A 24,553-nucleotide genomic window follows, 5' to 3' on the forward strand; every position below is an offset into this window, starting at 1 on the left:
TATACTCTGATAAATGGCAGGAAGCTCTATATGGGTAATTCCACGACGTCGCCAATTGTTGGACTCGGAAAGGTTGTTCTGAAGGTGACGTCCGGAAAGGAGCTAACACTCATTGATGTACTCCATGTTCCCGACATCAGTAAGAACCTAGTTTCTGGAGCGGCATTGGTCAAGGCCGGATTTAGGCTAGTGTTTCAGTCAGACAACTTTGTACTTATGAAGAATGGTGTCTTCGTAGAAAGGGGTACCTAGAAAAGGGTCTATTCAAAATGATTGTAATGCCTGTACTCCGAAATTTTGATGGTAATAAAATAAATGCTTCCAGCTATGTTGTTGAGTGTTTTAATTTATGGCATGATCGACTCGGACATGTGCATAATAATACTCTCAAACGTCTCGTCAAATTAAATTTATTACCAAACATCAATGTTGACGGAACACACAAATGTGAAGTGTGCGTGGAAGCGAAAATGACGAAACTACCTTTTCATTCGGTGGAAAGGACAACAACTCCTCTAGAGTTAATACATAGTGATCTATGTGACTTGAAATTTGTGCAAACTAGAGGAGGTAAAAAATATTTTATTACTTTTATCGATGACTGCACAAAGTTCTGTTATGTCTTTCTTTTAAGAAGTAAAGACGAAGCCCTAAAGGCGTTCAGAACCTATAGAACAGAAGTTGAAAACCAACTTGACAAACGAATTAAAATAATTCGAAGCGATAGAGGTGGAGAATATGGTACACCGTTTGATGAATTTTGTACAGAATCTGACATTATCCATCAAATAACGACGCCTTACTCACCTCAATCAAACGGTGTTGCTGAACGTAAAAATCAGACACTAAAAGAAATGATGAATGTCTTGTTGATAAATTCAGGCTTACCTCAAAACTTGTGGGGGGAAGCAATATTATCGGCAAATCACATTCTCAACAGAATTCCTCATAAGAAAAATGATAAAACTCCATATGAACTATGGAAAGACCGCAAGTCATCGTACAAATACCTGAAAGTGTGGGGGTGCTTAGCAAAAGTCGAAGTACCTAAACCAAAGCAAGTAAAGATCAGACCTAAAACGTTCGATGCGGTATTTGTCGGATATGCCCATAATAGTAGTGCATATCCTTTCCTATTTCACAAATCAGACATTCCTGATATACATGTGGGAACAACCATAGAATCTCGAAATGCGATATTCTTTGAAAACGTATTCCCAAATAAAAAGGGAAACGTTGAAAGTGATAACAACGGAAGTTCAAACAAAAATGACGTTACCGAACTTAGCTGTTATAAAAGGACTATTGACGATCAAAGTGAAGAGCCACGTCGTAGCAAACGGGCTAGAGTTGAGAAATCGTTCGGGCCAGATTTCATGACTTTCATGTTAGAAATGGAACCAAGAACATTAAGTGAAGCTCTCTCTAGACCCGATGCTCCAATGTGGAAAGAAGCTGTCAATAGTGAAATTGAGTCTATCATGAATAATCATACTTGGGAATTAGTAGACCTTCCTTCTGGTAATAAACCATTAGGTTGTAAGTGGATACTAAAACGTAAGTATAAAGCTGATGGATCAATTGACAAGTATAAGGTCAGACTTGTAGCCAAGGGGTACAAGCAAGAGGAAGGCCTTAATTACTTCGATACATACTCACCGGTGACAAGGATTACGTCCATACGAGTGCTAATAACCTTGAAATACATCAAATGGATGTTAAGACTGCATTCTTAAATGGTGAGTTGGAAGAAGAAATTTATATGGAGCAACCCGAAGGGTTCATGGCTCTTGGAAATGAGAAAAAGATGTGTCGACTTGTTAAGTCGTTGTACGGACTTAAGTAAGCGCCTAAACAATGACACAAAAAATTTGACAAAGTAGATGAATGTGACAAATGCATTTATGTCAAAAAAACACCTGAAGGCTATGTAATTGTCTGTCTATACGTAGACGACATGCTAATAATGGGCAGTAATCATGATGTAATCATGACTACAAAGAAAATGTTGACCAGAAATTTTGATATGAAAGATATGGGTCAAGCAGATGTTATATTGGGAATTAAAATTCTCAGGACATCAGAAGGGATAGTTCTAACACAATCTCATTATGTAGAATCTGTATTGAAAAAATTCAATGCGTACGATCTCTCTACAGTGAAAACACCTATGGATCTAAGTCAACACTTAGCGAAAAACCATGGTGAGACCATATCGCAGTTGGAATATTCTCGGATAATAGGCAGTTTGATGAATCTCACAAACTGCACACGTCCAGATATTGCCTGTACGGTCAACAAACTGAGTCATTTTACGAGTAATCCAAACGACACTCATTGGAAAGCATTGATGCGAGTTCTCAGATATTTGAAATATATTATGAACTATGGATTACATTATGAAAAATATCCCGCTGTGTTGGAAGGATATTGTGATGCTAATTGGATATCAGATACAAAAGACTCCAAATCCACTAGTGGATATGTATTCACGATCGGTGGGGGAGCAGTATCTTGGAAATCCACTAAGCAGACTTGCATTGCTCGGTCAACTATGGAATCCGAGTTTATAGCACTAGACAAAGCAGCTGAGGAAGCTGAATGACTGCAGAATTTCTTGGAAGATATTTCGAGCTGGATGAAACCTGTGTCTGCCGTACTAATCCACTATGATAGTCAATCGGCGATTGGAAGGGCACAGAGTAATATGTATAATGGGAAGTCACGACATATACGTCGTAGACATAATACCATTAGGCAGTTGATCTCGAATGGAGTGATTGCAATCGACTATGTTAAGTCCAAAGATAATTTGCGGATCCTCTAACGAAGGGGTTGAGTCGAGATCAAGTATATCGCTCATCAAGAGGAATGAGATTAAAATCTACAACTGAAAACGATTGTAGTGGTAACCCAACCTTGTTGATTGGAGATCCCAAGATCTTGGTTCAATGGGACAACGAAGTTACTGTTGGTCCAACATCCATTAGATAGTTTATCTGGATGACCAAGCTGAGTCCTACCTCATGTAGTGAGGTTAAGCTTATGCTTTTAGTGACTTCTATATCTGATAAGGTGGAGTATGGTAGGATACTCTTGATAGAAGTGTCACCTATGTGAGTGTGTAGACAGGCCGCTTCAATGAAACACTCATGAATCCAAGATGGTATCCATGGCCGAAACGGAACCAACCATGAGAACCTAAAGTAGGTGAGATAGATATCTGTGTGGGTGTTATTGTCTAAATATACACCAACAGCTGAGCAGTTCAAGACATCACGTTCACTGCGCAGCCTAGTATACTCGATAGCATTTCACTACGGAAGGTTCAAAGCCACAAGCTACCTCTCCCGATGCAGTGACTTATCGATTGGACTCTTGTAAAGTGTCAGCATGCATACACGCATTGCATTAATTTCCATTCATGTGGGGGATTGTTGGATATTGGGGCCTTAAATGGACCAAAACGATTTTGAGGAAGGAAGTCATCAATTGTTGAAAGTCGTAATTGACTTCAAAATTGAAATCTACGATTCGTGTAGATAGATTTAGACTATTAATTTGCTCAAAACCGATTAAGGGTAAATAAGAAATTAATGTTTAAAATCGGCCCAAAATAACATTTATTATTTATTAATAAAGTGCATGGGAGAATAGTCCCACATCGAAAATTCTCGATGTGTGTTCTCTACTTATTAATGAAGATGTGTTAATGGAGTTAACACAAAAATAAAAGGACAGGTGCTCCCTTAGCCCAGGGCGAGCAGGTGCTCGCCACGTGCGCACGTGCGCAATGGGCGCTTTGTAGGTGGATTTGCGCTGATCAACGTTGATCAAATAGGTATGATGGATCGCTTGTGATGCGATCTAGAGCGTTGGATCGCAAAGAGTAACGATCTGACGGCTTGGGATGAGACTTGATCTGAAGCATCGAATCAATGGATCCAGATCCGATGGCTGATGACAATAGGCGGGATCTGAGGGTCACAACTCCTCAGATCTGATGGATGAGATTGAAGTGAGCTTGGTGAAGGGTTACAACCCTTCAGAATGGATGATCTAGATCGATCCAGCCCAAGGAACATATCCACTCACCCAAAGGACACTCAACCTCTTCTTTCAGTATAAATAGAACCCTCCAGATGATGGAATATAAACACTCAATCCTCTCTTCTCTTCCTCATGCATTCATCTCATCTTGTGCATTCAAGAGTCCAAGAAGTCTACTAGAAGGTTCGTTGGTCTCGGAAGTCGGAGTGCTACGATTCCGAGATGTTCGTCGTCGTTGTATCTTGGGAATGAATTGCAACAATCCGTTAAGCACCGTAGCGGAGCAATATCGTTTACAGAGATAGTGTCGAACACTAGCCTCGACGATCAGTTTACATACTCCAGAAGCTAACCGGGTTCAACAGTTATTGTTTACTTAGTTCGTAGGCCAGCAATTATGTACTATTTCAAGGCTCGTGATCCTTAATCGCTTCCGAATGGGTAATTACTAAAGTTCTTCTCTCCGAAAACTTTTGGAGAAGAAACAAACTTGTCCAAGAATGAAGAGGGTAGTAACAACACTACTATCTCCTTAAATGTAAATGCAAGTAGAAAAAGTATACCGACAACGTGGAGATACAAATTAAGCATAGGTTGTCGAAGAGCCTCATGGTGTCGTAGTCCTCAATGCTTCATTTACAGCAGTAGGGATCCTCTGGTCCGCAAATTGCGGACCAGGGGATGGTCCACTGATGAGGACCTTTGATTTGGATGGACCCCATCTTTAAGTAGGTGGGGTCCATCGAAATCAAAGGTCCTCATGTAGTGGACCATCCCCTGGTCCGCAATTTGCGGACCAGAGGATCTGCTCTCCATTTTTTACTTAGTTCGTAGGCAAGCAATTATGTACTATTTCAAGGCTGGTGATCCTTAATCGCTTCTGAATGGGTAATTACTAAAGTTCTTCTCTCTGAAAACTTTTGGAGAAGAAACAAACTTGTCCAAGAATGAAGAGGATAGTAACAACACTACTATCTCTTTAAATGTAAATGCAAGTAGAAAAAGTATACCGACAACGTGGAGATAAAAATTAAGCATAGGTTGTCGAAGAGCCTCATGGTGTCGTAGTCCTCAATGCTTCATTTATAGCAGTAAGGATCCTCTGGTCCGCAAATTGCGGACCAGGGGATGGTCCACTGATGAGGACCTTTGATTTGGATGGACCCCATCTTTAAGTAGGTGGGGTCCATCGAAATCAAAGGTCCTCATGTAGTGGACCATCCCCTGGTCCGCAATTTGCGGACCAGAGGATCTGCTCTCCATTTATAGGCTTCTATCAGTCGACTGAACCCTATAAGTCAACTGAACAACTATCAGGTGACTAATCCTACTTCTTTCGTTGCTTGCTTGAATATGATTTTATTGGGACCGAAGGATATTCACATATCTCCAAAATGACATGATAGTATCCACTTTGGGCCTAAGCTCTCATGACTTTATTTTTGGACTCTACCTAAAAGATTTTATGTCAATTGAGATATCTTACATTCTTTTAAAACCGATGGTATTTTTCATATCTTTTCAATGTGGGATTGTATTCCCAACATATTTGGTCGATCCTGCGAAATCTGAGTTTTTTTGTTGATTGAACCTCATTCAGACAACTGGCCTAGAGGTTTCCTTTTAGTGACGATCCAATCATCTCCGTATCATCTTTCCAAATGGAGTTCGGTCGACTGATCCTCCTGATCAGTCCACTAAACCAAGTTTTCCGTCTTTATAGTGATTCAAGTCTCTCTGTGCTTAGCCACTTAGATTGGTCTACTGAACCTCCCTCTTCAGTCGATTGAATCTTTTAGTTGATGAAAATTGTACTTTTTTACAAAACAAAGTTAGCAGAGTAATACAAGTAATGATCCTGTAAAATAGAGTAAAAAATATATAATAATACATGAATAAGATAGATAGATAGATAGGATTGTTTTGATCTTGACTTTGAAACATCTATTGGTTTCTTCAATAGGATCAATGTCTAAAGTTTATCTCAATTGGGATACGATCTTATCCACCAAATATCTAGTTATCCGGACATGTTTGGACTTTAACTGTTCATCATTTGATCGGTTTACCAAAGCTTTCTCCTGATTCAATATTTGGTCCTCTTTAAGTTATCAAATTCATCTTGCCAGATGTCTGGTCCACTGACTCATTTGGACTTCCTATCTAATACCCACGATCTGCTGAGACTTTCATTGTCTAGTTTTTGGTCCAACTAATATATTAGGACTTTCCAAGTTTGAGTAACCTGTACACTTATAAATCTATTAGATCACAATAAAATTTAATTTTAAATTTTTAATAATATTAAAATATATGTTTGATTATGATGTATCTTGCACCAACAATTATATCCTCCCATCTTGATTCCATTTCATATTTAACTTGCTGTGAGATTTTAAAAAAATTTTATTTGAATATTTAGAAAAGATACATTTGGTTTGATAAATAGGAAAATGTGATACTTGATTTGAATATTAATAAAAAAATAGAAAAAAAATGTCCTTTTATCAAACGTCCACAGCATAGTTAGAGCTGTGCATACCTTTTCTATGAAAAATCATGATGGTCTATAAAAGTTTAAAATTAGTGAATGTGTGATATATATATAAACTAATAATAAATAAATAAATTATTCTATATGCATCATAGAGATCGTTAGTAAATTCCAAAGTAGAGCACGCGATCTTTAAACATTGTATAAGTTTTGAATGAACGTAAACTCCTAAGACTATTTTTCGAACAACTATATATGATTCATATTTGGTTAGTTTGAGGGAGCATTATCGAGCTAAGCAAAATGTTTATTATTGATTAGATTTTGTTTGTGCAAATCAGTACATAACAAATAGAAAAATATTTTCTAAATGTCGATTATAATTAGATTGGGTCCAATTAGCATTGTGGGTCTAAATTGCAAGTGTCTAAATTAACTTGATTCTAATCTCCATCTCTCGCTCTCCTCTCCCTGTAGTTAAACTTAAATCTGTTAGTTAATTTGGATTGTGATAATATGACATAATTTACAACCGACACACAACATCACTATTAAACAAAATGATTGAGCCAGCTTTTACGGGTACAGTTCAAAACTACAATCCAAATAAAATGAATATCTTAAAGATTAACTTTTGAATCGGTAAAAGATGATTTGCTCACCTTAGTATCTTTATTAATTTATTTTTAGGTTAATATAGAGGAGGTGTATTATATGTAACTACTAATCATAGTATAATTATTAAGATATGAGAAAAGACATACTCAGATAATGTAATATTATTTCATATTTTAACTATCATACCATCCGAGAGGACTATACCTAAATTATAAAAGAAATAATAAAATAAGAGAATAGAAGGAGAATAAAAAACCTCTCATATATGGATATGCATAATCACTATATTCAAATACACCATGTGGTGAGCACATTAACCCAAGTAATTCATTGAGTAAATTTTATCTGTGAAAAGTCTGACTGTAGGAGATAATTTTAATTTGATCTAGATGGATAATTGATTAGTTCATGATAGTATTATCACTATAAAGTTTGAGAGTTAAATCCTGATTAGTTAGTAGTCGGGTGTTTATAATCCCCTATGTACTATTCAACTGTCTAAATCTAATAGTCATCTATCCGTATTAACCTAGATAGGAGCGAATGAATATCACTTTGCCACAACATGTGAGAGACAACTTTCTCCATACACATTCACAATTTCAATAATTATAATTCAATATAAACTAATATTCAAGTCACTTATTTCTCAACCAAGACTAAATTCTTATACAAGGAGATTATTTCCATCCACCTTTTTTTTCATTTGTTTCTATTTGAGATCGTTATTGGATGAGTCAACAAAGAGGAACTGTCATGGAGAAAGTTACAGACGACACGATGATAAAGGAGAATCACAAAATTCCTACTAACACTCAGTAAGAAATTAGAATGAGAGCTGAGATTAGACTTAACATTACTACTCTGATACTCAAGTTAGCACAAGAGCTAGAAAAATGTGAAAAATAGTGGAGCAGTAGAAGAGTTTGAATATCTATGTGCACATACCTTCGGCTGTGAAAGCAAATGACCCTTTTGTTAGAACACTCCGGGAGTTAGAGGGGAGGGGTGTGATTAACTTCGTTCGCTTTATTGATGATAACTTGCAGCGAAAAATACAAAGCAAATGCTAAAACAAGGATTTATTTAGTATCCACCTCAAGAAGAGGTGACTAATCCAAGAATCCACACACGAGCACTCACTCCACTAAGAAAACACTCATTGGAACAATCCGAAGGTGGAGAAATCTCATACAACTCATACATAAGATATAACTCAAAGCAAGAAGTAAATACATAAATATAAAATGAAAAACCTTCTTGATTGATCTCTTATTGCTTGTGAACACCTCTTGTAACCTTGAAAGTGCAGAAACACCTTAGCCCTAAACTTTCAAGAACTAACGGAGAAGTTGGAGTAAAGAGTTCTACGTTTTGAACTCGTCGTTGCCTTTATATTTATGCTTTTAGGGCTCTCAATCAATTGAGTCTGCTCCCAATCGATTATCACGTCAAATCTAGTTGTTCCCAACCATCCAAACCTCGCTACCTATGCAACGATCATATCCCAAATGATTAACCAATCGATCGGAGAGGCTTCAATTGATCAACTAATCAATTCAGAGTGCCTCTGTACTTTGTAGAAGACCTTGGAATCAATTGACTAATCAATTCCGGTTATCTTGTGTCATCACGAGAGAAACCTCCCCAATCGATTAACTGATTGATTGGGAATGTCTGAATCAATTGACCAATTGATTCATGGCCTTTCTGTTTCGCTATAAACGACTATAAATCGATCATCTGATCGATTAGGGCAGACTCAATCGATCGGTTGATCGATTAGCACAGCCTCAATCAATCAACTGATTGATTGAGTTGTCTTTGCTCGTAGCACTCTCCCAATTGATCAACTGATCGATTGAGATCTAGTTTAATCGATCAGCCGATCGATTGATCAACCCTAACTTGTTAAACTCAAGTCTAGGGTTCCCTTGCCTAACATCCGGTCAACCATGACTTGTTGGGACTTCCTTATGTCTAGTATCCAGTCAACCTTAACCTGCTTAGACTTTGTCACCGAGTGTTTGGTCAAACCTTTGACCCATTTGGACTTTTCTCCTTGTGCCAAGTGTCGCCAACCTTTGACCCACTTGGACTTTTCTTCCTGTGCTAAGTGTCCGATCAACTTTGACCCACTTGGACTTACTGTCTTGTGCCAAGTGTCCGGTCTTCCATAACCCACTTGGACTTCCAAACACCAAGTGCCTGTCAGCCTTAACCCACCTGGATTTCCACTTACATGGCTTCACTCACCAAGGCTTTCCTTCTGCCTAGTTGCACTCACTAGGACTTTTCACCTAGCTTCACTTCACCAGAATTTTCTCACTATCTGGCTTCACTCACTAGGGCTTTTCCAACTGTCTGGCTTCACTCACCAGGATTTTCATCTGCTTAGCTTCATTTAATAGAACTTTCACACTGTCCCGCTTCACTCACCAGGATTTCTAGACTGTCTGACTTCACTCACCAGGATTTTCACACCAAGTATCTGGTCAAAACTGACCCACTTATATTTTCATCTTTTGTCAATTTTTTCGTTGGACTTGCCCTTTTCTAACCTCCAGTTAGGACTTCCTAGTTAAGTATTCGGTCAACCTTGACCTACTTGACTTTTGATCGTACTTTGACCATCAATCTCCATATAGATAATTGTACCAGCAATTTCCATATATTATTAGACATCAAAATTCAAAAATCAAGACTCAAGCTCGAGTCAACTCAAGCTTAGTCAAATTGGTCAACCTTGACCTAGGAGATATTGCACTAATACCTTTAAAGGTTTGTAGCTGTGTCATTACGTTAGCCATGCGCTTGTCCACATTTTCCAGGAGAACAACTATGTTGCCCATGTCTTCCAGGAGAAACGACTACATTATTGGGAAAAAACTATATGGTAAACTACTTAGAATATAGGTCTCAACCGAGAGTGACCGAATTGAAGGAGTATGATGAACAGAGTCGAAGAGGTCGGATGACTGGGCCGAAGGAATTGGTTGACCGAGCTGAAGGAATCTAGTGAACCGAATCGAAGAGATCTAGTGAACCGAGTCGGAGAGGTTTAGTGACCTAGTAGAAGTTGGGTGAACCGAGTCGGAGAAGTCTAGTGATTGTATAGAAGGAGTCGGATGACCACTTTGACCTTAACTCTTGACCCGTTGACTTACCTTCTGATTTGGCCCTACCGCGTGTAGGTTTCGCTCTCCACACATCACCATTCATTTCCCAACAGATTCAACTCGGCAGGTGAATCAAGAGAAAGTTAATCAAGCAAAGACTCATGCTTATCTCCATCACAAATAAACCTGACCACAGTTCAGAACTGACGGTTCGACGGTTTGGAACCGACGGTTCGATGGTTTAGAACCGCCGGTTCGACGATTGCAGATAGGTCGACCCTTAACCTTAACCACTCAAGACAGTTACGGTTCACGGTTCGGAACCGCTGGTTCACGATTCGGAACCGCTGGTTCACGGTTCACCACGGTTCAAGATTATTATGTTAAAAAATTAAAAATTAAAAATTAAACATTACAAATTAGAAATTAGAAATTAAAATTTATTGGAAAAAGGACTTGCACTTATTTAAGTTGCCTATGTATCCCTTTAAGGGAATCAAAGCCCACGTAGTTCTTTTACATTTTTATCCTTTTACATTTTCACTTACCTCCATTTCCTGTTCCTGTTGTATTTGTTCCTTCAGTATCAAAATTTTTAAGTTCGTCATCTGAAAGTTGCATTCCTTGGATTCTTTTCTCCGCTCTGGTCCAATCGTCCAGTAATGCTTGAGCTTCCAATGAGTCGGGAGATAAAGTTAATCGTCGTTCATTTAATATGTTGCCACCGACACTGAACATCTGCTCCACAGCAACAGTTGACACTGGACAAACTAATATTTCTTTGGCGATCATAGAGAGAACGGGAAAGCTTTGAGCCTTCTGTGACCACCACTTTAAGATATCGAAATTTTCGCTAGTTGCTTCATTAAAATCAAAAAAAGTCGTAAAATAATTCTCAAGTTCTTATGGGGAACTTGAGGATCCTCGTGAACGTTTTGTCCGTTCTTTTAATAAGAGTTGTGATTTTGTAAGTTTTAAATTACTACTAGTAGTTTGTTGTATTTTAGAAATATTAATTTGTGTTCCATATTTTGCATAATATTGATTATAAATATCATATAAATAAATTTTAACATTATATATAATATTAACTGGATCAGGGAAGAAGAATATTTAATTAGAATTAAAGCGTCATAATATAAAGTTAACATTTCTTGTAAAATTTCTAATTTAAATATAGGATCTAAAACGAATGCAATTAAATAAATTTCAAGAATTAAATAAAAATATTTTTCCCATTTAGTTTTCATAGCTAAGATGCAAGAAGATAAAGATTTATTATTAATATGTTCATTTAAAATTAATACTATATTAGAAAAGTTTTCTAAAACTAATTGAGGAGTAGGGTAATAAACACCGAAAAGTTGTTCGGTTGCATCATTAAATACTTTTAAAATTTCACAAATTCTATTACAAATATTCCATTATTGTGAAAATAAATATATATTAGTATTAGTATTTTGTGCAAAAAATGAACATAATAATTTTTTATATTGAAATGAATCTTGTAATAATTGGTATGTTGAATTCCAACCTGTTGGTACATCACGTGAAAATTTTTTAGGTCTCATTCCATTAATTTTACAAAACCTACCCCATTATTTCATTATAGATGGATGAGATCATAAATAAGAAATTGCAATTAATTGGTTTAATATAACTTTCTAAAAATATTAAACCATCTTGAACACATAAATTTAAAACATGACATACACAACGAATATGAAAAAATAAACCGCCAATAATAGGTTGACAAACAAATTTTAGATCTTTTATACAAGTGATATTAGAACTAGTATAAGTTATGAGCAGTATGTGATTCATCAAAAATTCGATAAGCTAACAGTCCTTTTTAGAGATTCTAAGAGTTATCGATCCAATGACAAGTCACACTCATATAGAATGTGTTTGTCAATAATCACTCCAAATATTGAAACATAAATAAACTTTATTATTTAATTTACTAAATCTATCAGTTAAATTCTTTTTTTCTTACTTTACTAATTTTTTAATTATATGAGTAAGTGCAGTCCTAGGAACACATTTAGCATATGAATTACGAAATTCTTTACAAAAATATTTAAATGTGCATTTAGATCCAAAACTAAAAGAAAGATGTTGTACGAAAATAAATTTAGCTAATGATTTTCTTAATTTATTATCAGAACATAAAAATAAGCTTGAATCAGTACTTCCGCTAGTTGAAGAGAAACGAGATAATTGTGTTTGAGAATGGTCGAGTCCATATTCCATTAGGTGTTCCGTTTCTATATGTCGTCAACGACCAATAGCTACCACTGGCTTGAAATTAGCTATCACTCCAAATATCGGAACATAAAGAAACTTTATTATCTAATTTACTAAATTCATCAATTAAATTCTTTTTTCTTTGTTTCACTAATTTTTTTAATTGTACGAGTAAGTGTAGTCCTAGGAGCACGTTTAGCACATGGATTAAGAAATTCTTTAAAAAATCTTCAAATGTACATTTAGATCCAAAACTAAAAGAAAGATGTTATACGGAAACAAATTTAGCTAATGATTTTTTTAATTTATTATCCGAATATAAAAAAACTGGAATCGGTACTACCGCTAGTTGAAGAAAATCTTGATAAATGTGTTTGAGAACGGTCGAGTCCATATTCCGTCGAGTGCTTCGTTTCTACATGTCGTTTCAACGACTCATAGCCACTGTCGGCTTGGAATTTGTAGAAAGGATTGCAGTGCTTACATTTTGCACGCATTTCGCCCGACGGAAGAGTGACATTCTCAAAATGTTTAGTGAAAATAGAAGACTTTAGAGGAGGAAGTTCCTGAACCTTAGAAGTAATTGTATCGATACTTCATTGTGTTTCAGGTGTCGGATTCGGAAGATGCTCGATCTCATCATCGGTGGATTGAATATTGGGGTCCTCCTCCCGCGGATTCATTATTTGCTTTCCCTTCCGAGCTTGAGATGATGCGCCTCCGCAGTCTCCTTCCATTGTAATTGAAAATTGGAAACGAAAGCATGTAGAGAATACGAAATTGAGATTAAGAGTAAGAGTAGAGAAGATGTATGTGAAAATGATGAAATGAGCTATCTATTTATAGAGCTTTGATAGTAACGGACACTAAATCATAGTCATTGATCAAAAAACGGTCAAATGATCCTGACCGTTGAAAAAAATATCCCAAAAATCCCTCCAACGACTATGAACCGCCGGTTAACCGGTGGTTCCAACAGCTATGAACCGCTGTTTAACCAACGGTTCAAACCATTACACAAAAAAAAAAAAAATTACGACTGAACCAACCGGCTGAACCGTCGATTAACCGACGGTTCGCCGGTTTTACAGCAACTGAACCGGAACTGGCTCGACAATTTACTAGGCTGGTTTCGGTTTGACCCAGCAAATCGGGTCAACGGACAACCGGCCTGCTGACCCGGTTACAGACCCAGGCCAGGTCCGGACCAGACCGACCGACCTGGGGTCGGGTCTAATCAGAGACAGACTTCAATGAATACAACACACAGCAGCTACAGAAGTTATCAGTCACGAAGCAGTGCCCACGCCAGACCACAAGTACAGCCCACATTACTTACAAATTAAAGCAGTGCAAGACAAAGACAAGAGATGAATGATAACATTCGCCGAACCAAAATGGAAAGCAGAGAAACGAGAATTTCAAGATGATGTCAACACCTAGCTAGTTGCTCTTTAAAATCATATCAAGATTTTAAATTCAGAATTTGTCATCATCCAAACGTGATGTGTTGTACGTTCACAATTGAAGACCACATTAATTATGTGGCATTATTATGACATTGAAAGCTCAGGACCATACGATGGTTGGTTTCATAATGCTAAATCAATAATTCAATTGCACATGGTTGAATAGTATTTGTATACCATAGCATTATTGAATAATATTTAATAGTATTTGGTGCAGTGATGATAAAAAACTTCATTCCGTTGTTACGATGGAAGTTAAAGTCAAGACGATCAATATATAGATGGTATCGATCGATCGAATGAAGTATGTCCCGACCACGGAGAAGGCTCCGATCTGTCGTCGCCTTCGACACGGGGAACAATCAAACAACTGATGCTCAGAGACAATGTGCAGAAGCCGAGCTGAGCGAAGTATGCCCGACCAGACAACAGAGATTAATGCGGGCAAAGTTCAACTTCGATCGAATGGCTATCCCGCTCGATCCGGAAATAGGCTTCGGCTAAGTGACTTCCCTGCTTGGCCTGGCAGTAGGTTTCGACCGAGCGGCTTCCCCCGCTCGGTCTCGCTGCAGGCTTCGACCAAGCGACTTTCTTGCTCGGCCTGGCAGCAGGCTTCAGCAATGACAAAATGGACCTTCGATCGAACAAACCCACACTGTGGAACAACGAGGATCTTGTCGGCCAGACGAGGCACCAAGGCGGCGGAATTTCGGCCGAGCGGCCAACTCACTCAATCTAGCAATACGCTTCTGATGGTATCCAGTGATATCCTTTTGAGAGTTAGTGCCACCGACACCAGACATGGACAATCAGAAAATCGTACTACGGAAGTTTTCACTGTCACTTCAGAGATATGCTTGGTCTGTTAAGGTACTATGTCAGAGACATTTTTCTGACAAGTCTTTTCAGGGAAAGATTTGAGAAGCGTGCTCAACTTGGTAAGCATGCACGTACGCTACCAGAGCTTTATATAAAGAAGAGTCAAAGTATCAACGGAGGTATGCGATATTCACTGTTTGTGCTAGTCTTCTTGTCTCTCCGCTTGTCACTTCATCGTCGGTGACTGATTTAAGCGTCGGAGGGCCAACGCTGGAACCCCTTCCCTGACTCAATACTGACATAATTTGTATTACAAATTCGAATGGAATCCATAAAAGATCAGCACGAACATCACATCTTCAGTTTTCCAACTTCCGGACAGTAACAGTATTTTTATTAAAGTTTTTTTTAATTTATATTTCAAATTAGGTGGAGTCGAATATATAATTGAGAGACGGAGTTAGATTGGGTTGCAAAGAAATAATCGTATGAATTATTATAAATATTTTAGGCAGACAAAAACAAATTTGAGGGTGATTTTAAAAATAAGTTAGCTACATCGAATTGGGTAACACGTTGAGCGCCGCGGAGTCACCGTATCGACTGCTTGCACCGACACGTGTCAGTTCGGACGGCGACGGTTCGCGCGCAAGCTGCTGCGGTTCGAGGCGTCCCTGTAGGGTTGTACTCCGTTAGGGCGGAGACCGCCAATAAATAGCGGAGTCCTCGCGACCATTTTGGGCAGCGAGCGAAACACGTGTCCGTCGTTCCTCATTCGGAGCTTCACCATATCATCTCGACGCTTGACCTGCCATTGCTCTCTCTCTCCCTCTCTCGTATCGAGAATGTGTGGAATCCTGGCAGTGTTGGGTTGCTCTGACGAATCCCAGGCCAAGAGGGTTCGAGTTCTTGAGCTCTCTCGCAGGCAATCATCCTGAACCTCCTTTCTTCTTCCTCTGTGTAGCTTGCCCTACTGTTGATTCTGTGTTCTTGTTTAATTAGTGTTTCAGCCTTGATTTGGTTCATGTTTTTCCTCCGCGTTTGTGTTTTTTGTAACTAGCTAGATTAATAACACACGAAAAAAGATTTTTTTTTTAATGAAATCTTAACTCTAAATAAATGGGATAAAAAAGAAATTTTTTACTTTACTCTTTGGATACAGGTTGAAGCATAGAGGTCCAGATTGGAGCGGGCTGCACCAGTATGGTGATTGCTACTTGGCACACCAGAGGCTGGCCATTGTTGATCCTGCCTCAGGAGACCAACCCTTGTACAACGAGGACAAGAGCATCGTCGTCACGGTACGGAAACTATGGTCCTTATCACCGTCTTGTATTTGGTGTTAAAGATTTTGATGGGTAACCTCCCAACTACAGTGAAAATTTGAGTGCTCGACCATAGCTAAGTACTATGTGGAAAGAAGAAGAAATAACACACAAACAGAAAGGTTAAAATCTTTGAAAAAATCCCATTGTTTTTTCATCATTTCACAGTAGTTCCAAGTTCATCTTCGAAACTAACACAAGGCTTTTAAAAAAGGATCTTTTGTACGTTAATGGATCCATTATCTGAAATTTGTCAAATAATATCCGTCTGTATTTCCAAGTTTCTGTACTTTTGAAGTCATATATGTTTGATATAAACTTGAAGGGACAAATTGGAAATCAACTTTATAAGGAGATATATATATTTCGACTTTGCCCAACAATAATTTAATTATCTTTAACTTTAAAATTTGTTCAAAACATAGGTGAATGGAGAGATCTACAACCATGAAGAGCTAAGGAAACTCTTGCCTAACCACAAATTTAGGACAGGCAGCGACTGCGAAGTTATTGCTCATCTGGTAAATCAGGAGAAGACTTGTCGATGCATTCACTTATTTGATAAGTATGTGGCACCAGGACAATGCTTAGAAACTGACAATTTCCTCTTCGGTTCAAATAATTTGTTAGTATGAGGAATATGGCGAAGGATTCATCGATATGTTGGATGGAATATTCTCCTTTGTGTTGCTTGACACGCGCGAAAACAGCTACATTGCTGCTCGCGATGCAATTGGAATTACTCCCCTTTACATTGGCTGGGGACTTGATGGTGCGCTACTATTCTGATCACCATTTTGTTGGATTTTCTTTTTTTTGTTAGTATACCTGTAGACTTCTTAGTATAATTCTGAGTCTGCTCTTCCTGATGCAGGATCTGTTTGGATATCGTCTGAGATGAAAGGATTGCACGACGACTGTGAGCACTTTGAGGTGTTTCTTCCTGGGCACTTGTACTCCAGCAAAGGAGGCGGCTACAAGAGATGGTACAACCCACCCTGGTTCTCTGAGGCAATTCCTTCAACGCCTTACGATCCCATTGTTCTCAGAGAAACATTTGAGAAGGTAATATAACTGATAAGTGTTTCATGTCTACTTAAGAAATAAAATTGTTTCATTTCTTGGCAATGCAATTGGGTGGATAAGTTCTGCTCACTTGTGCAGGCTGTGATCAAAAGGCTCATGACTGATGTTCCATTTGGAGTGTTGCTATCCGGTGGCCTTGATTCATCACTAGTTGCAGCGGTGACATGCCGGCACTTGGCTGGCACAAAAGCTGCAGAGCAGTGGGGAACTCAACTCCACTCCTTCTGTGTTGGCTTAGAGGTCAGCAAAATGAGCTCATCTTTTAACCCCAAAAGGAAAGAAGTGGAGTTGTTCTTATATTTATACATACTGTTTCATACTGCAGAGTTCGCCGGATTTGAAGGCAGCAAGGGAGGTTGCAGATTATTTAGGAACACTTCACCATGAGTTCCACTTCACTGTTCAGGTAAGTCGTATTTTCATTGCGTGGAAATCTTATCACTCAATGGTTGTTGAGAATCACATATTGATCTCAAATAGTTAAGGACTCTCCTCTTGTTGTTATTGCTGGACAAGTAATAAATTTTGTCATTTGTCTCTTAATTTCAGGATGGCATTGATGCTATCGAGGATGTGATCTACCATATCGAAACATACGACGTGACAACAATTAGAGCCAGTACACCAATGTTCCTCATGTCTCGGAAGATCAAGGCGCTGGGAGTGAAGATGGTGATCTCTGGCGAGGGCTCGGATGAGATATTTGGAGGTTATTTGTACTTTCACAAGGCGCCAAACAAGGAAGAATTACACATGGAGACATGTAGAAAGGTATTCATTCATTTCTTCATTTGAAAATGACTAGTCTCAAGTGGTAATAGCCTACCTATTGTTCTCTAGATTAAAGCTCTCCATCAATATGATTGCTTGAGGGCTAACAAAGCAACATCAGCTTGGGGGCTTGAAGCTCGTGTGCCATTCTTAGACAAGGAGTTTATAAATGTCGCAATGAGTATCGATCCTGAATCAAAAATGGTATGTGAATTGCATTGTCTACAAGGATTTCAATTTCCCAAAGAGTATTCTGACTGGTTATCTGTTTTCATCTCAGATCAAGCCCGACCTCTGTCGAATTGAAAAGTGGGTACTGAGGAAGGCCTTTGACGATGAGGCGAACCCCTACCTGCCAAAGGTTATCATTTAGTTACCTTGTTCGTCAGAGATCTTGCTGATTGTTCGCAGAATTAACAAGTATTTTGTTTTTGCAGCACATTCTTTATAGGCAGAAGGAGCAATTCAGTGATGGTGTTGGCTATAGCTGGATTGATGGACTGAAGGCTCATGCAGCAGACCATGTACCATTTTGTTTCAAATTTTCATTCCTTTCATCTCTTCGCTCCTTCAAATCAAAATGTGCTAAATGCTCCATTTTGGCAAAAACAATTCCTTTCAGGTGTCCAACAAAATGATGCAAAATGCAAAGAACATATATCCACACAACACACCAACTACAAAAGAAGCCTACTACTACAGAATGATCTTCGAAAGGTTCTTCCCACAGGTATAGAATTGCACTCCAACCCCAATTATGGACTCTCCTAACTATTTGCATGAACATTGTCAAGATGTTGAAAAACCCATTTGTATGTGCAGAACTCTGCAAGGTTGACTGTTCCTGGGGGTCCTAGTGTGGCATGTAGCACTGCAATGGCGATCGAGTGGGACGCTCAGTGGGCAAAGAATCTCGATCCCTCGGGCAGAGCTGCACTCGGAGTCCATGTTTCGGCCTGCGATCCGACCGCGCCCCCTTTGATCGCAGCTGGAACCAATCCTGGGGTGCTTATCAACAAGAAGCAGAGCATGATGGAAGTGAAGAAAGCACCAGAGCTCACTATAAATTCCTAGTCATTTAGAAAACACAAACTACTACTGTAATCCAGGTATTTGAGTGATTGACATGGTAGCTACTTAAGTTTCATTCCATGTAAGGGGAGTGACTGTTGAATGTAATATCAATAAAATTTGAAATTGGTTTGTTCGCCTAATCTTCACCAAGAAACCTCAAAAATTCAAGTGCATTGACTTTATTCTTCATTAGTCAAATAACAGTTGAGATTAGGTTCTTTTAAATTAATCTCTAAAAAGGCTTTCATAGAAAAACTAGTCCTTTTCATGAGGTCCTTATGTACATGCACCTCTCACAAGCTTCCAAGTTCCAATTCCTTATTTGAGGCTTTCATATAGAATTATTGTTGCTTTTGCTTGGCATTTAATTCGATTAAAAAACACACACTGATTGATTGCGGGGAACTATTCTAAAGAATTAAATGAGAGGACCATGAATTGCACGAGTATGACATGATTCCTACACTCGCTCCGAAAAGGGGCCGTCGACTAAACGTTTTAACCAGACCAGTTAAAATTTAGTAAGATGAAGTATTCAATGCCTTAGGCTGATTAATAATCGATTTAGTCTCATAAAAATTTTTTTTATAGACGAGCAAATCTAAAAGAGTTTATCATCCCACTAAAAACAAAAGATCATATCATAAACTAAGAGTTAAATCATAGATTATCGAAACTTTATCGTTACACCGTAGTTATTCCACTGGCTATAAGAAAATATCATATAATACGTCATAATAAGAACTTAAAACAAAGATAGTTAGAAGATTTTATAGGTATCTTGTTGTTTAGGAATGTCAATCCGGATAGATTAGATGAGTTCAGGTTAAAGTAAAGATATTAAAAAAAAAATCTTAATCTAAATCTAAATATAATTAAAAAATTTTAAATCTGAATCCAAATAAATCTAATTAAAAAAACTTTTTTTACTACCATTATCATATTAACCTTACTATTTACATAAATTATCTTAATTTTTAAAATAAAATCTAATTTAATCTAAAATTCTTAAACTTAAATTTAGATCAATCCGAATTTGAATTTAACTGATCCTAACAGCGTCCAAAAACTCACAATCCGAAATTGAAAATAATCATTCTTAATTCAATATTTTTTTATCGATTAATGTGACAAAAAGACAATTCGTCGCACCGCTCCGAAAGGACTTTTTTTTTTTATCGATTAATGAATTATAAGTCGGTTCATTTTTAACACCCACAGCGGTCAGTAATTTATTGATTTCAGCGGTTGAATATTCAAATATACTGGGATCGTAACTACTGGTCCAGGAAATACAATAATAGAGCGCCAAGTCAGCACGTCACCTAACGTAAGAAAGCCAACGATTACCAAACTTCGCCACATTTCTCCGATTCTTCCTTCTGCTGTTCTGCTTCGTCGTCTTCTTCTTCTCCTCCTCCTCCTCCAATTCCATCGTCGAGATTTTATTGCTCATCGATTGAGCTCCCATCGGCGTCTTCCCTCATGAGATGCGCTCGCCTCGCCGGAGGAATTCCGTTCTCGGCCACAAATCGCTCTCCATGAAGCACCACCACCAGCCGCGCAGGAGTGGGAGGAACCCCTTCTTCGCCTTCCTCTTCACCGTCTTCCTCCTCCTCTTCTTCGTCTACAGCGACGATATCGTCGATTCCGTCTCCGGATTTTTCCTAGCCGGTCGCGGAGACTCGGCGCGGCACCAGGTTCTCGCCGCGAAGCCGAGGCACGAAAGCCATGTCCCCGGCCGCATCGATAGCCTTGAGGAGGAGCCCGATGACGAGGAGGAGCAGGAGACGGTGAGCGAGGAAGAGAAGGAGACGGTGACAGTGGACGTGCCGCGATCGGTCCAGCCGCCGCCTCGGTCGACGCCCCAGGTTCCCCGAGGGGGGAGGGGACATAGCAAGGCGGAGGCGAAGCCCCAGAGAGCGGCGCTGAATGTGCCGGAGACCTGCGACCTGTTCGACGGCGAGTGGGTGTACGACGACGTGGCGTACCCGATCTACAAGGAGCACGAGTGCGGGTTCATGACCGAACAGGTCACGTGCATGCGGAACGGCCGCCGCGACGACACCTACCAGAAGTGGCGGTGGCAGCCCCGTGCTTGCGACTTGCCGAGGTAGGCTCCATCGACGAACGACGACATGTTCAATTACGAATCTCTAATCGCAAAGCACACTGTTTGAATCTCCCTAGGTTTGATGCGAAGGTGTTCATGGAGAGGCTTCGGGGGAAGCGCCTCATGTTTGTCGGGGACTCCTTGAACAGGAACCAGTGGGAGTCCATGGTGTGCTTGGTCCAATCCATCATCCCATGGAACAAGAAGTCTCTCACAAAAATCGGATCGCTCAACGTATTCAGAGCCGAGGTAAGGGCACAAGTTTGCAGCTGTTTGTGTTGGAATGTGGACCAGGTGTTTGATGGAATGTTGCCCTGCAGGAGTACAATGCTTCGGTGGAGTTCTACTGGGCGCCATTCCTGGTGGAATCGAACTCTGATGACCCAAGAATTCACAGTATCCCTGACCGAATCATCACCAACTCCATAGAAAAGCATGGAAGGCAGTGGAAGGGAGTGGATTACTTGATCTTTAACACCTACATCTGGTGGATGAACACGCCCAAAATGAAAGTCCTGTGAGTAATTCCATCTATAACAATTGAGCTCTGCTGCTAGCTAATTACCCTGCTACTCTCGACTGATGATATATCTGTTTAATTACATGTCTACAGGAAGAGAAAGTTTGGCCGAGGAGCAACAAACCACACGACCGTCGAGAGGACTACGGCTTACAGGAGAGTCCTCAAGATATGGGCAAAATGGGTGCACAGGAATTTGAATCCGAAGAAGACAATGGTTTTCTTCATGAGCGTATCCCCCAATCACATGAGGTATTCTTTAATTCCATAGTGTTGCTCTAGTTTTAAATTTTGTTTTTCCATTTTGGCTTTCAAATGCTTGAGATGACTCTCCATCGTTGAGCCACACAATGACTGGTGGCTCTGCTGTAGACACACCAGTAGCCTCTTTCTTTGACATTGACAGAATTCAGAATTAAAGCCATTTAGTAGATGCCTATTCCCTAATGACTTTGGAGTACGACACTTCGTTTGTAAGTTATGAGCAGAGAGTTGAGAAGTCAAGTATTGGAACCTGAGTGCCAGGCCAGATCATGTTTTTCTTAGGTTTTTTTGTCTCCAGTAGCTTAATGTGAATACCAGCTGCTTCAGGCAGCAATTCAACCTCTTCTAGAGACTACCTTCCTCGTGGCCAGCCCATATTTTGCCAACAATGAAGCGACGGGTGATTTCGTTCATCTCACGGTCCCGCCGTGAGCGACCTTCTAGATGGGAGGACATTTAATCGATGAATCCCACGGAAATGTACAAGTCCAATGAAACAACTCTTTCTCCTAAGTACTAACTTTCCTTTATTCACTTCCCATGATTGTTGAGATCATGAAACCATCCAATCACACGATTTACAATTCGAGTGTACATGCAGGAGCTTGGACTGGGACAATCCGGAGGGGATCAAGTGCGCGCTGGAGACGCTGCCGGTGACGAACCTGTCGCACCCGCTGGAGATCGGCACCGACTGGCGGCTGTTCGCGGTCGAGGAGAGCGTCCTCCGCTCCATGCGCTTCCCCGTCTCCTTCATCAAGATCACCGCGCTGTCGGAGTTCCGCAAGGACGCCCACACCTCCGTCCACACCCTCCGCCAGGGGAAGCTGCTGACTCCGGAGCAGCAGGCCGACCCCGCCACCTTCGCCGACTGCCTCCACTGGTGCCTCCCCGGCCTCCCCGACATCTGGAACGAATTCATCTACGCCCGCATCGCCTCACGACCATGGCCAAAGCTACATGCGCTCACCTCATGATCAATAATTCTTCATTGATTTAACCTTCATTTTTCCCCCTATATATCTTTCACATTTTTATACGTATAGTAACATTGTTACTGAACATATAAGATATAACGTTTATGTAGAGTTGAATCAGCTCATATTCTATGTCCTTGTCGTGGAGTTAAAGTGGGGAGCCAGGAGTTGCATGTGGTGGGGCTGGGCTGGAGCTGCTCTGAGAGTTAGGTTGGCTACAGTGCGCATGCGTAGTAGGTTCCGATTCACATGCAAATAATGGAGGATGCAAACGACAAAGTACGAGAAACAAAGAGCAGGGACGATGGTGAGAGAACCATTAAACGTCTGGCAGTGATATATTCGCCAGTTGTTTAGCTTTTTATTTTTAAAATACTTTTTCAATTTGTTTTAAGATTCAAGTTAACTTACTAACGTACGCTTGTTCTCGAAAGTCTTCGATGGAGAAAAGGAACGAACTTCAAAAATAGACACTTAGGACGTGTTTGATTCAAGTCATCGTATATAATCTTGGTTATATGATTATTTAGTAATCACATAATTAAGATTATAGGAAATACAATATAACCTTAGTGTTATTTGGTTCAATCAAGATAATACTATAATTTAATTTAACATTTATTATATTACCCTTAGTTAAATTTGATATTCAATTAATTTTTGAAAATAAATCAAATTAAATTAATAATATTAATAAATAATAAGTTGATAAAATATGTAATAAATAAATATAATTGATTTAAATTTTTTTTAAAATTTAATATATATATATATATATATATATATATAATTAAAATAAAGTTAAATATTTGATTAAAAATTTTAATTCTTTCTCGTGTGTATATATATATATAAATATAATTAAAATAAAGTTAAATATTTGATTAAAAATTTTAATTCTTTCTCGTATATATATATAATTAAAATAAAGTTAAATATTTGATTAAAAATTTTAATTCTTTCTCGTGTTACTGTGTTTCTTCCACAATCACGCATTCTCCTCTGTAAGCGGTGTGCCACCTCCTCCGCGAATCATGGGCTCCTCCCCTGCGACCTGCCGGCGCCTCCTCCGTGAACCGCCGACACCGTCTGCCTTGTGCTACTGCTCCCTCCGCTGACAATGTATCTTCCGCCGTCTGCCTGGGGGCACTGCTGATCAAGAAGGAAACAGTGCTCCCAATCGCAGCTGTGGCGGCGTCGAGACAAAACCTTTGCTTTGTGATTCGAAGGGTAATTTTGGAAAAAAAATATTGATAACCCCGGAATCGTAGAAAACCTAAGATTTCCAAGGGTTTGTGATTCCTGGTTCTATTCCCTAATTGTTGATGTGGCGAGAATGTTGTATCACCAGGAATCACCAATTACTTAAACCAAACAAGGTTATCGTTGATAACCAACTAAGGTTATCAGCGATAACCCTGAACCAAACACGCCCTTAGATTGACCGGGAGATAGATGTCGAGGTTATTTCGACGTTTAAATTAGGATTTAGTTGAGATAATATGTGAGAAAACGAAGATGGAGCAGAAGAAAACTTGGTCTAGGATTTTGAGATTGGGAATGCTTCTATCATTATCTTTGAGAGTGTTTATATGATTGTCTAGAGA

The 24,553-nt window shown here is 39.2% G+C and overlaps 2 protein-coding genes across 2 annotated transcripts; both read left to right on the plus strand.

Moving 5' to 3' along the window:
• Positions 1-15,530: 15,530 nt before the first annotated feature.
• LOC122018689 (asparagine synthetase [glutamine-hydrolyzing]-like) lies at positions 15,531-19,212 on the plus strand. Its single transcript, XM_042576091.1, has 13 exons — positions 15,531-15,741; positions 15,979-16,117; positions 16,567-16,662; positions 16,772-16,913; positions 17,016-17,206; positions 17,306-17,467; positions 17,553-17,633; positions 17,777-17,998; positions 18,068-18,202; positions 18,279-18,359; positions 18,436-18,522; positions 18,621-18,728; positions 18,821-19,212. Exons 1-13 carry the CDS (start codon positions 15,662-15,664, stop codon positions 19,070-19,072), a joined length of 1,776 nt encoding a protein of 591 aa, XP_042432025.1. The 5' UTR covers positions 15,531-15,661; the 3' UTR covers positions 19,073-19,212.
• Positions 19,213-20,421: 1,209 nt separating this feature from the next.
• On the plus strand, positions 20,422-23,071 carry LOC122018698 (protein trichome birefringence-like 28). The gene is made up of 5 exons (XM_042576101.1): positions 20,422-21,185; positions 21,263-21,434; positions 21,506-21,702; positions 21,799-21,957; positions 22,571-23,071. Exons 1-5 carry the CDS (start codon positions 20,563-20,565, stop codon positions 22,944-22,946), a joined length of 1,527 nt encoding a protein of 508 aa, XP_042432035.1. The 5' UTR covers positions 20,422-20,562; the 3' UTR covers positions 22,947-23,071.
• Positions 23,072-24,553: the final 1,482 nt, after the last annotated feature.

Source organism: Zingiber officinale, chromosome 1A (assembly GCF_018446385.1).
Source record: "Zingiber officinale cultivar Zhangliang chromosome 1A, Zo_v1.1, whole genome shotgun sequence".
NCBI lineage: Eukaryota > Viridiplantae > Streptophyta > Magnoliopsida > Zingiberales > Zingiberaceae > Zingiber > Zingiber officinale.